The sequence below is a fragment of the Convolutriloba macropyga genome, chromosome 15, assembly GCF_964194025.1.
Source record: "Convolutriloba macropyga chromosome 15, txConMacr16.3, whole genome shotgun sequence".
NCBI lineage: Eukaryota > Metazoa > Xenacoelomorpha > Acoela > Convolutidae > Convolutriloba > Convolutriloba macropyga.
Window position 1 is genome coordinate 8,955,824 of NC_134482.1, and position 16,683 is coordinate 8,972,506.

Below are 16,683 nucleotides of genomic sequence, written 5' to 3' on the forward strand. Positions count from 1 at the left end.
TTCTCCTCAAATGGACAGAGTACACCGTTACATCAATCGAAACACCAGCTACTTTAGTTGAATTTCAGAAATGGTTAGAAGTTCAAGCACATGTGTACGATAAGATAAACCGCTAAACATTCCAGCAAAAAAACCTTCGTAGAAACAACTTTAATAAGTCTGGAAACATGAACAACAGCGATAGTCACGAAAGAAATATAAGTACTCAAAGTTCAGGCTTTCTAGCACAGCCGACTAATCGAAATCAGTCAAAAACAATAAGCATTAGCGGTACTCCGAAACTGCCTAGCGCCCCTCAAAGCGTTCTTGCGAAAAATATCGAGGAAACCATATGCTAGCGACCTGTCCCGATAACCAAAAATCCAGCCCAAGCCAGCGATTTGACATTGTAAGCAAAAGCAATCTCTGTTCGAACTGTTTGAGCAATAAACACAAGAAGCAAAATTGCCCATCAACAAAACGCTGCCAAACGTGCAGCGGATACCACCACACAATACTTCATGACCCCGCTAAAATTATTAGGCGTCCGCCAGCTGCTTTTGCCACCAGCAATTCCACAGTTACAAATTTTACCAACCAAGGAAATCAGCCAGTCAAACAGCAATGTGAGGCAGGAAGTAACAACAACGCAAGTGTCTCATCCAAACCACAAAAGAGCCGCTAAGGACAGTCTTTTGCAAACAAAAATCAGAATCAATTTCAGCGCGCTTATTTGAACAATGCCAACCAAATTTTAGCGTGAATCATCTACAGTCTACACCAAAAGAATGGTTCGAACAACTTCAACTTATCCCAGTATCTTTTCTAAACTGCAAGAAAACTTTCGATACGTACGCTCTGATCGATCCAGGAAGCCAATTTACTTTCATACTTGACAAAATCACAGAGTTCCTTGCTCTTCCAAGCGAAGATCAAGAAGCCACTACGCTTCAGTATCTTAACACAGAGCATGATATGCCACTTTCAAAAATTTTTGAACAAGTGACAGTTGCACCCTACGAAAATTTGGATCAAAAGTTTCAAATTACAACCACTTATAGCACTCCTTGTTTAAATGTAGCACCAGCTAATACATTTGAACTCAACCAGCTTTGCGATGCATTCAAAGAACTGCGTCACATTCACTTCCCACAAATAGCTGAAGGCAAAATTGGTGCACTTTTGGGAATAAACACTTTTGCTTTCACACATCCAGTTGAAGTCATCCCGGCAATTAAAAACCAGCCTTTCGGCGTAAAGACGAGGCTTAGATGGACCCTAGCTGGAGAGTATGAAAGAGTGCAAAAGCAACCCAAACAACGATCTCCCCAGCAGAAACAGTACATGTACTACGTATCACGAAGAAGCTCCGACGATCAGCCTCCTGATGAATTGCTTGAGCAATTCTGGAAAATTGAAGCCGAAAGAACTCAACCGGAGCGTGAATCTAAAAATCCCGTTGACAAGGAAGCCCTTGATATATTGAACAAAACAATCAGCTACAATGGTGAGAATTGAAAATAATTATTTTGCAGCTCGCAGCCAGCTGAAAAGTCTTCAGAAGCGACTCAGTAATGAACTCCAATTGAAAGAGATGTATGAGCAAACTCTCACAACAGATCTTCAAAAATTTTATGTCAAGCCAGTTGAAATGCAGCAGCCAGAACCCGAGAAAATTTGGCATTTGCCTCATCACCCGGTGGTTAATCCAAACAAGCCCGGAAAAGTGCGCAGAGTAGCAAATGCTGCGGCCAAGTTTAGAGGACAATCTTTGAACTCCAATTTGATCACAGGACCAGATTTGCTGAACAATTTGGTAGGAATTCTTCTGAGATTTCGTGAAAACCCAGTTGCCATTCTTTCTGATATCGAAGGCATGTACATGCAGATAGCAATAAGGCATGAGGACCAATCTGCATTACGCTTTCTCTGGCCCAATGAAGAGATGATTAACCAATATCAGTTCACCAGATTAACTTTTGGAGCAACCTGCTCCCCAGTTTGTGCAATTTTCGTTATGAACCGTTGCGCAGAAGATAATGCAATTGAATTTCCAAAAGCAGTTAATGCAATAAAAAATCATTTTTATATGGACGACTCTATCCATTCTTTGCCTTCGATAGAAGAAGCAATTGAAACCATTAACCAGACTAAAGATAGCCTTCATAAAGGTGGCTTTCGCTTGACAAAATTTGTGTCAAACAAACATGAAGCCCTAAGGTTCATTGAACAAGAAGATCGAGATGAACTGAAAGAGATCAGTAGAGTCCTCGGTCAGAATTGGAATACCAGAACTGACTGTTTTCTAATGAAAATATTAGAACAATTTCCCTGAAATGCAAGTGAGTATACACAAAGGAAAGTGTTCAGCTTATTATCAACAATTTTCAATCCCCTAGGATTTTTGTCCCCGCTTATTCAACAATTAGAATCAAAATGCTTTTACAACAAGTCTGGACGCAAGGCAAGAAGTGGGATGAACCACTTCTCGCAGAACTTCATTCCAATCTACAAAAAGTGCTCGATAGTTACTTTGCAATGCCTGATATCGAAATCCCCAGATGGTTGAACTCCTCAACGAATCAGGAAAATAATCACCAGCTCCATGTCTTTGTTGACGCCTCAACCGTTGCATTGTCAGCAGTTGCTTACATTTGCACCCAAAAACAGGACGAAATCTTTCAAACATCTTTTCTGTTTGGAAAATGCAAAGTTGCACCAATAAAACAAATTAGTGTGCGAAAATTAGAACTCGAAGCAGCCGTTTTAGGTACACGCCTCCGCACATTTATAGAAACTGAAATGACATTAAAATTTGAAAAAGTCTACTTGTGGACTGATAGTCCTGTTGTCTTAGATTGGATCAGTTCAACTAAGAATCAAAACGTTTTCGTCTCAAATCGACTCGAAGAAATTAAGAAAACAACTAAAAACTGATGAGTGGAATCATGTCCCAACTAATTTTAATCCAGCCGACCATGGAACGCGTGGCCTTGAGCCATCAGAAATCCCCCCGAAATGGCTTACAGCACCATAATTTTTGCAAAACACTGAAAGTTCTTGGAAAGATATGAAAAAGATTTCAACCGTAGGTGCCGTAGCTAGAAAAAAAATCGGCAATCACACCTGTTATAGAAGCTACATTTAACCCTCGCAACTGTTTTCAATTTATTTTACAGAGCTAAAAAGAATCGTTCCAACGAATGTCAGTACACTAAAGATGATGTTTGATTATCTCAAAATTTCCTGCTCAAGTAATTCTCAAAACAATTCTTTCTCTTCAACAATCAACGCATTAAAAAGAAGACAAAAGTTAGACGCCAAGTGCAAATTGAGAAACTTAAATCCAATAATTGACCAAAATGGACTCCTACGATCTAGTGGCCGTCTCGTATTTGCCCCAACAGAATTGGAGATCGAAAATTGTCCAATAATCTTGGACGCAAAGGAAAAGATTGCGAGACTATACCTTAAACATTCGCACAGAATTTGTGCTCATCAAGCAACAGAACCGGTCAAAGCATTCGCACAACAACGGTACTACGTCATTGGACTTCGAAAAACACTACTTTCAATAAAATACCGATGTTTTCTGTGACGCCGTTTTGACACTCAAAATATACAAACAATAACGGCCCCACTTCCTGCATTCCTCTTCCCCACAGAAGAAACCAAATTTCCGTTTGCCAACACAGGACTGGACTTTATTGGCCTGTTTTATATTGTGGACAAACAAGTCAAAATCGAGAAACATTATGGACTTATTTTTACATGCCTCGTTACGCGAGCAGTCCATTGAGAAATATGTCCAGTTTTAAATACAGACACCTTCCTCAATGCATATCGACGATTCACCTTCCGAAGATGCCAACCTATTCTATTGTACAGCGATAACGAAAAACATTTGTCGGCGCCTCCGAAGAGCTGAAGAAGTCGGTGAAGACTTTAGACAAATACAGGATTTATAAAGCCCTAGCTTTAGTCAAAACCACATGGAAATTTAACCCACCATACGGCGCTCATATTGATGGCGTGCGGGAGCGATTGATTCAGAGCGCCAAGAGGACACTCTTAATCATTCTAGGATCTAAGCGTCTCTCCTTCGACATCTTTGAGACAACAATGGTTGAAGTCGAAGCAATCCTGAATTCCAGACCCTTGACAAACGTTGCTGATCAGCCTGAAAACGAAGAACCACTCACTCCTAACCATTTCCTCATTCAACGCCCTTACAGTTCTCTGCCACTCGGAAACTTTGGGGACCAACAGCCAGCTAGTTTCAAGAACTGGAAGCACGTGCAGCAGTTGATGGACCCCGTGTGGCGGCGTTTGATTAAGGAGTACCTGCCGACATTACTGAAGAGACGTAAATGGACAGACAACAACCAGCCTCCTCTGAAATTAGGAGATGTTGTTTGGGTACTCAAGGACTTGACGCCGAGAGGAATCTAGCCCCTTGGAAGAGTTGTGGAAACATCCCCTGGACGAGACGGTGAAGTACGAGTTGCCAAAGTAAAAACGGCTTACGGCTCGTTCGTGCGTCCTGTCGCCGGCCTCGCACGGGTTTTTTCCCCGTAGTTTTTTTAATTCAAATTTTTTGCTTCTGTCTTAGGCAACATGAGCTACATCCTTCCCCTTTGATGTTATTGCCCTTACAGTATTTTCATTCTAATTATATAGGTTCAAGGATATCGGATCAAACGACAATCAAGATGATCTCCAACCCCTGCCCTCCTTCTTGGAGCATGTTCCCAATGACCTTAGGACTCAAGAAAAGCATGACATTTGCTGATGATTAAAACTACCGCCAAAAACCTGAGAGCTACTCTTTCCCAAAACATCTGACAAGAAGTCGCAACCAAATATGAGCAACCAAAAGTCTAGAATATATGTTTCACTACACTGTATATATGTAGAGAGTTTGCGTCGAAAGTGATCAGATCACAGTTAATAAGGAATTTGAACCACAAAGTAGTTTTTTGTACGATTCGATAGTTTGCGAGAAAACTGTTTTGAAGTGAGCAGAGCTCTCAGAACTCAAAATTATAGATTTTAAATTTTCGATATAGCCTCTGTTGTCATATGCTGCAAATATTTCTTTCTTTCCTTCTTTGTTGCTATCGAATAGGGAAACTGGGAAAAACATGCAGCTTCAAAAATGACTTCATCGAAAATTTACCGTTTATTATAAAAAGAAATACAAGCAGAAGAAAAGGACAAAAATGACTTTGAGTGATTCAGCTCAAGTTGTACAAACATAACCGACTAACGTCGGACGAATTGCTCTCAAACGACCGGCAAGCAATTGACTTCGTCAGTAGCTAGCCACGGGTTATTGAGACTAGCTTTAGCTTGATTCGACTCAACAATTTTAGTTTTCTAGCCTTGTTAGTTAAAAAATCAAATAAAATGATATTCTAAAAATTCGCAAAATATTGCAAAATTCAAAAGAAAAACTTCCAGACTTCGCTGTGGAAATGTTCAAAACTATTTTTGTCTCTGGAGTTATGTCAAGTAACCCATCTGCAAGACTTGAAAAGTTTCGTTGGCCAGTAATGATCGTTAAACTCAGAAAAAGACGAAAATAAACAAAAATTTTGAAAACAATCGCAAATTTTAACAAAATCTTGCAAAAACTTAGGGTATTAGAATCATTAAAACCATTTTATTGTCTCAAGAGACTATTCAATATCCCTATTTCCCTATTTCAATCTTTAAGTAGTTTCACTGGCTCATAAAGATCCATAAACTTGGACCATAATAATTTTCCGTAGAATTTGAAAAAAAAATTTCGAAAAATAGCTAAAGATGGAGTCATTAAGATATTGATAACCATTCCATTGACTCAACAATTTATGCAACAGCTTATCACCAAACCCTGGAGGAGATCCCTAGGACTCTGGTACCGGATAAAATGATAAAAAGTTCAAAAAAATAAAAAAAAAATTGAAAAATTTGCAAATATTTTTTTAAAATTGCGGATATTAAAATCTTGAAATACATTTCAATACATCTAGAAGCTATGTTTTAACCTATAATCAAACCCTAGAGATAATTTTGGGCTAAAATTTGTCAAAGCCAAAAAAACGACAAAAATTTCAAGAAGACGTGAGAAAAATTGCAAGTTGCTTTAAAAAAGCTAAAATTTGTGATAATAAAAAAATAAATCTAATTCACACTAAAAAAATGTTTCCAGTAACTTACTAACAAACCCCAAGGGACATTTGTCGTTAACTTTTGTTAAAAAAAATCTTAAAATCTTGTTGTTGAAATCTTAAAAAAACATTCCATTACATTTTGAAACGATGTATTAACCTATTGTCAGGTCTAAGAGGAGTTTCGTTGGCTCCTGAGGATAGAAACACCTAAAAAAGACTAAAAATTTCAAAAAAATTGAAAAAATGGCAAATTTTATTTTAAAAAATTGCTAAAGTTTGTCATAATAAAATATTGAAAGCTATTCCATGACAAAAACTTTTTTTCAGTAACTTATTATTAAACCCTTAGGGACGTTTTCGTGCCCCTGCGTCTGGAACGAGGCGAATAATGAAAAATAAATGTAAAAAAAACTCAAAACACTTACACTATTTGTCAAAAAACGCTGAAACTCGTGATGTTGAAATGATGAAACCATTCTACTACCACTAGAAACTATGTAGTAACCTAATATAGAACCCTAGAGGAAACTCCTTGACACCTAGAGCTGAAAACATTCAAAGTTGAAAAAACTGTTAAAATAGTATAAAATTGCGTGTTTAGAGCGATCGGTTGTTCGAACGAAGTCACGGGGGGGTTGATGAGCAGGGAGGGGTGGGAAACAGTGGGGGGGTTGATAAGCAGGGAGGGGGTGGGCAACAGTGGAGTGGGGGCAACAGCGCGGTGGGGGGGGGGGGGGGGGAGGTTGGGGTTGGTGCAACAGTGGGGGGGGGGGTCATTAGTGGGCAGTGGGGGAGTCTTCAACCTCTAAGAGCCGCCCTTCACACCATCAGTATAAGTCTCAAACACAGTTTGAGCTGAAACAGAGCTGAATGGATCTAAGATTATTTAATGCCCGCTGGGCACTACCTGCTTATCCCGTTTTTGAGGACGAAATGTCAAAAGGGTCAGAAGAAAAATCGGCCAAGCAAAAAATCACATAAATAATACCGACAAGACTAAAATAATTGCTGCAAACTTCGTTTGAGAGCATTTAATTAATGCATATTCGTTTTGAATTCGTTTTAGTTTTTGGTGCGTTGTACCAAAAAAACGTTACCAAAGACGTAGCCAAAAGGCTTTGATGACTGTGATTTTTGTTTGTACATATTCCCAGGTTGAGATCCAGACTAAAAAGTTTGTCTGATAAGACTTTACGGACCAAAATTATCTCTGATCAGACTTTCCAGACGGAAACTCACCCTGATCAGACATTCAAGACCCAAAATAGCTCTGATCAGATATTCCAGACGCAAAAGGTCTCTGGTCAGACTTTTCAGACCTACGGTGTTCTGATCAGACCATCTTCAGACCATGCTCCAGACACAAATTCTGACCATTGCCCAGACCTTAATCAGAATTTGATCAGACTCAAGTGCGCTCCAAGAGATTAAGATTAGAACCAGTTGCGCTCGACGCACTTATTGTCATACACAGTTGCGCTTGCAGCTATTTATGATCAGATTGATGTGCGCTCGCAACCAGTTCTGATCAGACTCAAGTGCGCTCGAAATAGTCTGATCAGAGAAAAATTTTACTTATGAAAAAATCTTCTAGTTTTGCTATAATATATTCTTTTCATAAAAACTGATGTTTGCAGTATTTAATTTATCTCAGGAAAAATTAATTAAAAAAGTATTGCTAACGGAAACGAAACCCAACTGTTGAGAACAAATTTTATTTAGTGTACACTTTAGTGTATGTTTTCTGACTCAATGCATGAGTTTAGACAGCTTTCCATATGAAACATTGTGGTCTCCAGTTGGTCAAAGTTTCTTCTGCAGGAGACTGGCCTCTGCTATCAGCTGGACTCCTTTTTTCTGATCAGAGCTATCGGACTTATGATGGATCTCTGATCAGAACGCTGCTTTGTGGCTGCCTCTTGGCAGAGCCAACATCTCTCAGTAAAAAACAAAAACAAATGAAAAAAAGTGCTCGAAATGGTCCCTGATCGGACCCAATTGCGTTTGAAAACATTTCTAATCGGGACCCAAGTGCGCTCGAAGAGGTTATGATCAGACCCAATTGCGCTCGAAGTAGGCTCTGATCAGACCCAAGTGCGCTCGAATCCGCCTATCAACAGACTTTTCAAACCAAATTGACCTCTGATCAGACCATCTCCAGACCATCGTCCAGACTGTAGTGCGCTCGAACTTCCTTCCATACTCTGTTATTTCGGTCTGGGAACACACGGGTGTGCGCTCGACTGGGTCTGATCATAAACCAATTGGGGTCTGGACCTCAACCTGGGTTGCAGCGCGGGAATTTGAAATTATTCAAGCAATTTTTTTTTCTGAAAATGACTTCTGTTGACACTTGGTTGCAAGTTTGCATAGCATGTCATCAAGGCGTTTTTAAAAAATTCCTCATGATAGTATTTGCAGACAAAATTGGGGTCTGGACCTCAACCTGGGTTGCAGCGCGGGAATTTGAAAATATTCAAGCATTTTTTTTCTGAAAATGACTTCTGTTGACACTTGGTTGCAAGTTTGCTTAGCATGTCATCAAGGCATTTTTAAAAAATTCCTCATGATAGTATTTGCAGACAAAACTACCCAGGTTGAGGTCCAGACCCAAATTAGTTTATGATCAGACCCAGTCAATCGCACAACCGTATGTTCCCAGACCGAAATAACAGGGTCTTGAAGGAAGTTCGAGCGCACTACAGTCTGGACGATGGTCTGGAGATGGTCTGATCAGAGGTCGATTTGGTCTGAAAAGTCTGATCATAGGCGGATTCGAGCGCACTTGGGTCTGATCAGAGCCAACTTCGAGCGCAATTGGGTGTGATCATAACGTCTTCGAGCGCACTTTTGTCTGATCAGAGGCAACTTCGACAGCAAATAGGTCTGATCATAACCTCTTCGAGCGCAATTAGGTCTGATTAGAATTGTTTTCAAACGCAATCGGGTCTGATCAGGGACCATTTCGAGCACTTTTTTTCAATTTTTTTTGTTTATTTTTTACTGAGAGATGTTGGTTCTGCCAAGAGGCAGCCACAAAGCGGCATTCTGATCAGAGATCCATCATAAGTCCAAAAGCTCTCATCAGAAAAAAGGAGTCCAGCTGATAGCAGAGGCCGGTCTCCTGCAGAAGAAACTTTGACCAACTGGAGACCACAATGTTTCATATGGAAAGCTGTCTAAACTCATCCATTGAGTCAGGAATATACACTAAACTGTATACTAAATAAAATTTGTTCTCAACAGCTGGGTTTCGTTTCCTTTAGCAATACTTTTTTAATTAATTTTTCCTGAGATAAATTAAATACTGCAAACATCAGTTTTTATGAAAAGAATATATTATAGCAAAACTAGGAGATTTTTTCATAAGTAAAATTTTCCTCTGATCAGACTATTTTGAGCGCACTTGAGTCTGATCGGAACTGGTTTCGAGCCCACTTCAGTCTGATCATAAATGGCTGCAAGCGCAACTGGGTCTGACCATAAGTGCATCGAGCGCAACTGGGTCTAATCATAATCTCTTCGAGCGCACTTGAGTCTGATCATAGTCTGATTAAGGTCTGGGCAATGGTCTGAATTTTAGTCTGGAGCATGGTCTGAAGATGGTCTGATCAGAACACCTTTGGTCTGAAAAGTCTGATCAGAGACCTTTTGTGTCTGGAAAGTCTGATCAGGGTGAATTTCCGTCTGGAAAGTCTGATCAGAGATAATTTCGGTATGGAAAGTCTTATCAGACGAATTTTTGGGTCTGGACCTCAACCTGGGTAATATCAAATTTATTAGTTATGCTTCGTAATTTCCTTCACTGATTATGTAAAAATTGTCAACAAATCTGATCAAATTTTGGAAGACATGTAAAACTTGTAGGTTAATTGCTCATTTGAAGGAAAGTGTTTTTTGAGAGCAGAAAACTGAATTTGGCTTAATAAAAACAGGCAGTAGAGTTCTCGCTATCAGTTAATGAAATCCGAGATCGGCCTGTTTCTGAATCTACCATTTTGTACTTAACACTGGTCTGGAATGTCGACATCTTTTCTGAGTGTCATTGCAACAAATGTATACGTCTCTGTCCATCCATATACCAACAGCAGAATCTGCTATTAATTGTCAGATCGAAAAAGGGAAGTTTAATTCGAGCCAAAATATCATTATAGTACTCTGTTACTGTTCAAGTTAACATCAAGAGAACTTTTTGTGGTATCAGCACTAGCGTTTTGTTTTCTTGTAATTTTTTGCTCTTTTTTTTGCAAAATATTCTTAATTCTTCAGAATGCCAGTTGATACTATGTCGAAGACTTTACACAAAACGCAATTTCTATATACTCTTCTCTCAAAATTTCTTGATTTGCACTTTATTTTTTTATAATCATATCTGGCAAATCATAGTGACAAATACAATAAACTATAATTAAAATAAATATTGCGTTACAATTTTTAACAGAAAAAGAGAAAATTTTCAATAAACTAAGTTTCGTTCTTGATAATATTCGTGAGCTTCTATCATGTGTTCATACTGCCTTATGCCGTGAACATTAACATGTTTAACTTGATCAACTCTTTCCTTATAATATTTATAACCAGTTAGAACTGCCGATCGATATTGAATATTAATCCGCGTTGTATCGTTTCTTGTGAAAAACGCACAAGAACCGATAAAAGTGTCTTCAAACTTCCAAAAACAGGGTTTTTGAAAATTCTCTTCATAATCGCGGGGGTCCAGACCTATACACGTATGAGGGCAATCGCGCGCTATTTCGTGCAAAGCGGGCATCGAAAACATATACAAAGGTCCCCCGCAATATGGGGGGTATGTATCCTCACTATATTCAGCAACCGGTATTTGCCAAGAGTTTTTGACTTTGTGATCCGGATCGGGCCGCTGGACTTTGTTCACCCCACAACCTCCCATGTATAACCTTGCGGGTAACCTTATAGGGATAACATTTGGGTTTTTGTTATGTTCTTTAACCCGCTGGTTAAGTTGTAATTGTTCTTCTTCGATAACTTTATCGAGAAATTTTATCCTAAGGTAATCGTCGTCGTCGGCTTTTATAAAGTACTCGGCGTTCGGACAGAAACACGAGACAAATTTCATACCAATTAGGATTTTAAGAGTCGTGTTGTAGTATCCTTCGGGAACATTCGCGACTACAATGTCATTGTATTTCTCATTCTCGGTTTTTATTGTATATTCTTCCTCTTCGTCATTCGGCGATCCAACAAGAAAGAACTTCGTGTAACTTCCAATTAGGGAACTTTTACTATATATGGTAAAATTTGACCACGTTTCACGAATTGCCTGTCGTAAATCACTGCGCGACGGTCGGTTTAGAACTAAAATGACTCGTAATTTTCGCATTGTAGTATCACAAATTGAATTTGACGCTGAAATAGAATGCAATAATTTGCTTTTAATCGGCATTGAATTTATGGGAGATTTAGGATGCGAAATAATTTTAGAGTTATCCTGATGCAAACATTCCCAGAAATCATCACTATTCAAATCTTTCTGGAAATCATCCATCTTTTCCGCAAGGTATTCGTAAGAATCATCATAGTCGAGTTGTTTATTGATAATATTGTCGGCTATGTATCGATAATGCATCATAAACCAGGTTATGAGAAATGCCAGAATTAAGAAATAACCAAATGGTTTTAATTTTCTGAGAAGTCTGGTTAGTAGCATTTTAATTATTAATACTCATTCCACGTAGAATAATGTGCAAAAACAGGAAAAAAGAACTAATAAAAGCTAAAGAATTGAAATAGAAAATTTCATGTCATTTTTGCTTGAAATAATAGTTGTTACAGAATAACTTTAAAGTGTAACAGTTTGACTGACGACGGGGGTTATAACAATAACCAAATTATTTACAATAAGTTATCATAGTCTTTTTCATTACTCATCAGTTTTGTAAAACTGATCAGAAAATGAGTAAAAAAACAGAGGTGAAAAAATCTCTTGCTGAAAGTTTTGAGTGTTTTCTACTCTGCTATAAAAACTGTCAGGTATATTAATCGACAGTGAACAAAAGCAAGATCTTTGGGAAATTATTTGAACAACTTTATATTAAAATTTTATGAAATGAGAGTACTCATGGTACGATTTCATCGGTCACTAAAACTTCGAGGCAGAGAGCTTAGTTTGTATATTTTTAAGAAAAAAACTTTTCTATCAATACTCAGTAAAGTGCTACTCTTTTCTTCAGTTTCAATTGAAGTTGAACACTTGTACCCTTTGATTCTCTAAATACCTTAGTAAATAATCTTAGTCACCCTGGGCCTCGTGCTCAGCACTTGGGCGCAAGCACCCTTGTATGAGGGCACTACGTTCCTTGAGTGACAAAAATTTTATTCTAACATATAATGGTTTTTAACTTGGAATAGTATTAACAGACAATAGGACAGGGTAAATGATTTGACAAGGCATTAAATTTTAGGGAAAGAAGTCCTCAAAATTTCTGTTGTTCTGTTAGGATGTAGACCTCATATATGCAAGATCTATCAGTACTGTAACAAAAATGTAAATAGCTCCAGAGGTACTCTAATGAGTTTGCTGTCATTTAAGACCATTAAAAGTAAAAAAATATAAAAACATAGAAAAAATATGCATCAAAACTTAACACTTTTTAAGATGATATTGTAATTTTGCAATGTTTAATTGGTTTTTCGTGAGGGTTCTGGTCATCGAACTTATTAACTGAGTCAGGTTTACAATCAATTGCTTTAACTAATATTAAAGTTGTGATTTTGAGCTTTGCTTTCGTTTATCATTTTTAAATAGCTTTTAAGGACAGTTCGTAGTATAGGAAGCTCATTGAATGAACCAACAAATGCATTGTTGGTCTCAGTTTTGCGCACAACTTCCAAAAAATTTTGCAATTACTGCGAAAATAAATTTCCAAAAAATATACATTACGCGACTAATGTCAGAATTATTTTTACTATATATGCTCAATTTTGTTAGTTGTAAGCGTGAGTGAAAACTTTCTACACCAAGTTCAAGTTCGCTTCAAAAAGAGAGATATGTGCAACTGAGGGTCACTGTCTATTTTCAATGGATACAATATCTAACTACCAAAGAAAACCAAATTGGCGGCTAATTTCAGGTATGTACCTCTCGATACTAACTTTTGATTAAAAACACAATTAGACCTCAGTTTCGTTGTTAAAAAAATCAACAATAGAAATAGGCTCGATCACTAATTTTGAAAATTGATCAAGCAAGAAGTCATTATTTCATCCTTTTTTCAAGAGTCCCCCTTTATTTCAAGATTTCACGTTTCATATCACACTAGACTTTGAACATAATCAGTTTTTCGATCACTTTTCAAAATGGTATAATATTCTTCGAAATAGTATAAAATGAGCAATCAACTGAGCAAACTTCTTGGAAAAAATTCTTGGAAGCCTTAAGGCTTGTTTCTTGGAAAATTTTAGTAGAAGCCCTTTTTTTCTCATGAGACAAAGCGTACGCTTTTCAAAGATAATTAAAGGGGATAATTGATAACAGGAAACAGTCACAAAATTTTACAACTTCCCAAGTCTGTCCAAATTCACAAATTTGGGGGTAGTTTCTGTCCAGTTGCTATCATCAAAAAGTATATCAACTTAATTCCAGCTGGTTCTAAGTATTTTTACTGCAGGCCCAATTAAAACTTTAAAGGTAAAAATTGGTATCAGAAATCATCTGTTGGAAAAGTGTATCTTGATGGTATAATGAACAAAATAGCTTCAGAAGCCCGCTGAGATACAATTCAATTGTGGACTGAACATTCTCTTCAACGGCTGCATCTAGTTTGATAGAAAACCAATTCCCAGAGGTTTTGTTAAAAAAACTTACTGGCCATAGAAGTAGCTATGCCTTGCAAGAATATGTTTGATATGACTCGGTGCAAAAGCAACCTCAAACGCCTTAGCATCACCTTTGATCCATCTGAATAAAAAATGAAAAACGATGAGCCAAAAGAAGAAAATGAACGGATACTTATTCAATGTTCAAATAGAGACTATTCGTATCTGCAAGGCAGTTGTCTGAAAAGCAATGCTAAGAAAAATACTTCTCCAAGAAGGGATATTAATCAAGATTAAACCTCAAAAAATCGCAGATTAGAATTAATGAAAAACTATATGCGAGCGATGATTTCGACGACGATTCCGATTTGGAACGACAACTGGTTTTGTTTGCCGAGCAGGAAGCAATGTTACTATAAATTTTAATTCTCTCGTTGAGTTTTGAATAGCGAAACTGGGGTCTAAATAAGTTAGAGTATAGTTCTGGGAAGTCTTCGGCAATTCGAGCTCAGCCTCGGGCACAAGCGCCCTTGGTTTTGAGTTCTAATTGCCTTAGGCTTCCCAGAACTATACTCTAACATATACTTAGTAGCACCGTTCACAAGAGCAATTGAGTCTTTAATTTTGATCTCAAATATTTAATAACTAAATTCGGGCAAATAAGTTTAGGTTAATTACATGCTCAACATGGGTTGGTTTCCAGAAGAACTCAAAACTATTGCAGTTTCGGACATTTGTCACATAATGGCAGTGCAACTACTACGCCGCTAAGCCGGAGAAGGCGCACAAACAGAAAATTTACTTTAATATACAGTTTCACATATATTGTCTTGGTCTCAGAATAGGAAAATTAATTTTAAATGATAGTTAGAGAAGAATATTAATTTCGTTTCTGCAACACGTTTTCTGTCGATCATTTGTCTGTGTATTTCCTCTTTTAACCCCAACCCCTTATGGGAAAGACCCAAATTTTCTTCGAGTAAATAATTGCGTTGGAAAGGTGTAAAATTTCCGTTTAGTTTTCAATAGCTTTGACTACTCAAGATTGGGAGAGCGCAAAGTGTGACAACTTTTCATCACCTGCGAAAGATAAGAGGGAAAATCGATAAAGCCTGGCCTCATAGTGGCTCAATGGAGAAATGAGATTTTGTTTTAATTATAAAAAAGTAATGGAAAAGGTACTCCTGCGTCACTATGTGTGACCAAGTTTTCAAATGCAATCTTGTTTTTGTCATCCATATCTCGCTGAGCTTAAAAATTTTGAATCTACAGTCATTGATTTTGGCGTAAAATTTGGCGAACTTTTTCGACTTCTTACAAACTTTTTAGCCTTTTATTGGTAACTATGCAAGCAAATCGAATCCATCTCCGCAAAAATTTCTTGTTGAGCAGCTAAAAATGATGTCATATTGCCTTTTATGAATTTTGTTCACCTTTTTACGCATAAAAACGAACAACCAGATGAGAATTATCCTTACAAAGAACTGATACTGCTCGATTTGAAATCATATGGATTCAGATGTAATTTTTAAACTATTGGTTTTAGTCGCGAAATATACATGTTTGAATTGAAAAATATCTAAATTAGTTAATTTTACAAAGAATTGGTCTATAATTAAAGTAACAGCATCAAATAACAGTAAAACATGATAACAATAGGAAAAGAGATAATGACAATCAAATAGCAATGGGCAGAACGAGCGAAGGTGTCTTAAAGAATACAAATTATTCAAATTAATCAAAAATTCCCGTGAAAAATTGTTTTTTAGAAAAAAGTTGATAGCACCTTTTCAATTTTTGTCCTCTTAAGTTTAAAGTGATCAAATTCGGGAAAGATTGGGAAATAATCTTGGTGAGAGATTAATGCTTTCAGTTTATATATTTAACATCCGCATAAATGAATTATTGATAATATATTCTGCAGATGGACAAATAAAAAGGCTAAATGTGTTAGATTCAAGCCACTTTTTAATTTGATTGCCTCCTACATCACGTAAATATTGGTACTTCTCCATTTTCACAATTTGATCACATTTTACAGTGTAGTGTTACTTTTTAATAGAACTGTTTGTTCAAGACTGTGGGTGGGGGGGGGGGGGGGGGGGGTTCGTAGTGTTAGAAAGTTAAGACGGACAAGCCAAACGTAAATTGTGAACAAGACGACTCGTGCGTAGCAAAGAATGCTCAAAAATACGTCCAAGTTTTGCAATAAATTTTTAATTGCTCTCAAACGAAGTTTGTAGCAATTATATTAGTCCTGTCGTTCTTCGTATTATGCGATTTTTCACTTGACAGAATTTTCGTCTGACCCATTTGACGGGATAAACGGGTAGCCCCCAGCGGGCATTAAGTGCTATTAGAGCTTTTCAGCTCTGTTTCAGCTCAAACTGTTTTGGAGACTTATACTTATGGTGTTGAGGGCGGTTCTTAGAGGTTGACGGCAACCCCACTGTTGACCATTCACTATTGCCCCCACCCCCGCGCTTGCTGTTACCGACCCCAACCCCACTGTTGTGTCTTCCATCAGCGCCCAGTGCACCCCCCGTGTCTGGCTACAGACAAAAAACAGCTTGCCAAAAAAACGCAAATTTATATTAATTTGCACAATTTTTTTCAAGCTTTTTAAAAATTTTTTAACATTTTTTGAGTTTTATCAGCCCTAGGTGCCAAAAAACCTCCTCTAGGTTTCAATAATAGGTTGCTGGATAGTTTCTACTTTTATACACTGGAATGGTTTAAACATTTTAACGAC

At 37.6% G+C, this 16,683-nt stretch overlaps 1 protein-coding gene across 2 annotated transcripts; it reads right to left on the reverse strand.

Moving 5' to 3' along the window:
* Nucleotides 1–10,489: 10,489 nt before the first annotated feature.
* Nucleotides 10,490–15,797, reverse strand: LOC142353883 (beta-1,3-galactosyltransferase 1-like). Of its 2 annotated transcripts, none has more exons than XM_075406113.1 (2): nucleotides 15,718–15,797; nucleotides 10,490–11,522 (listed from the first exon to the last, which is right to left on the reverse strand). In XM_075406113.1, the coding sequence occupies exon 2, from the start codon at nucleotides 11,494–11,496 to the stop codon at nucleotides 10,594–10,596; it is 903 nt and encodes a 300-aa protein (XP_075262228.1). In that variant the 5' UTR covers nucleotides 11,497–11,522; nucleotides 15,718–15,797; the 3' UTR covers nucleotides 10,490–10,593. The 2 variants fall into 2 exon arrangements, with proteins under 2 accessions (XP_075262228.1, XP_075262227.1); XM_075406112.1 differs by lacking the exon at nucleotides 15,718–15,797 and adding an exon at nucleotides 15,530–15,620 and having other exon boundaries at nucleotides 10,490–12,057.
* Between the last annotated feature and the right edge of the window lie 886 nt (nucleotides 15,798–16,683).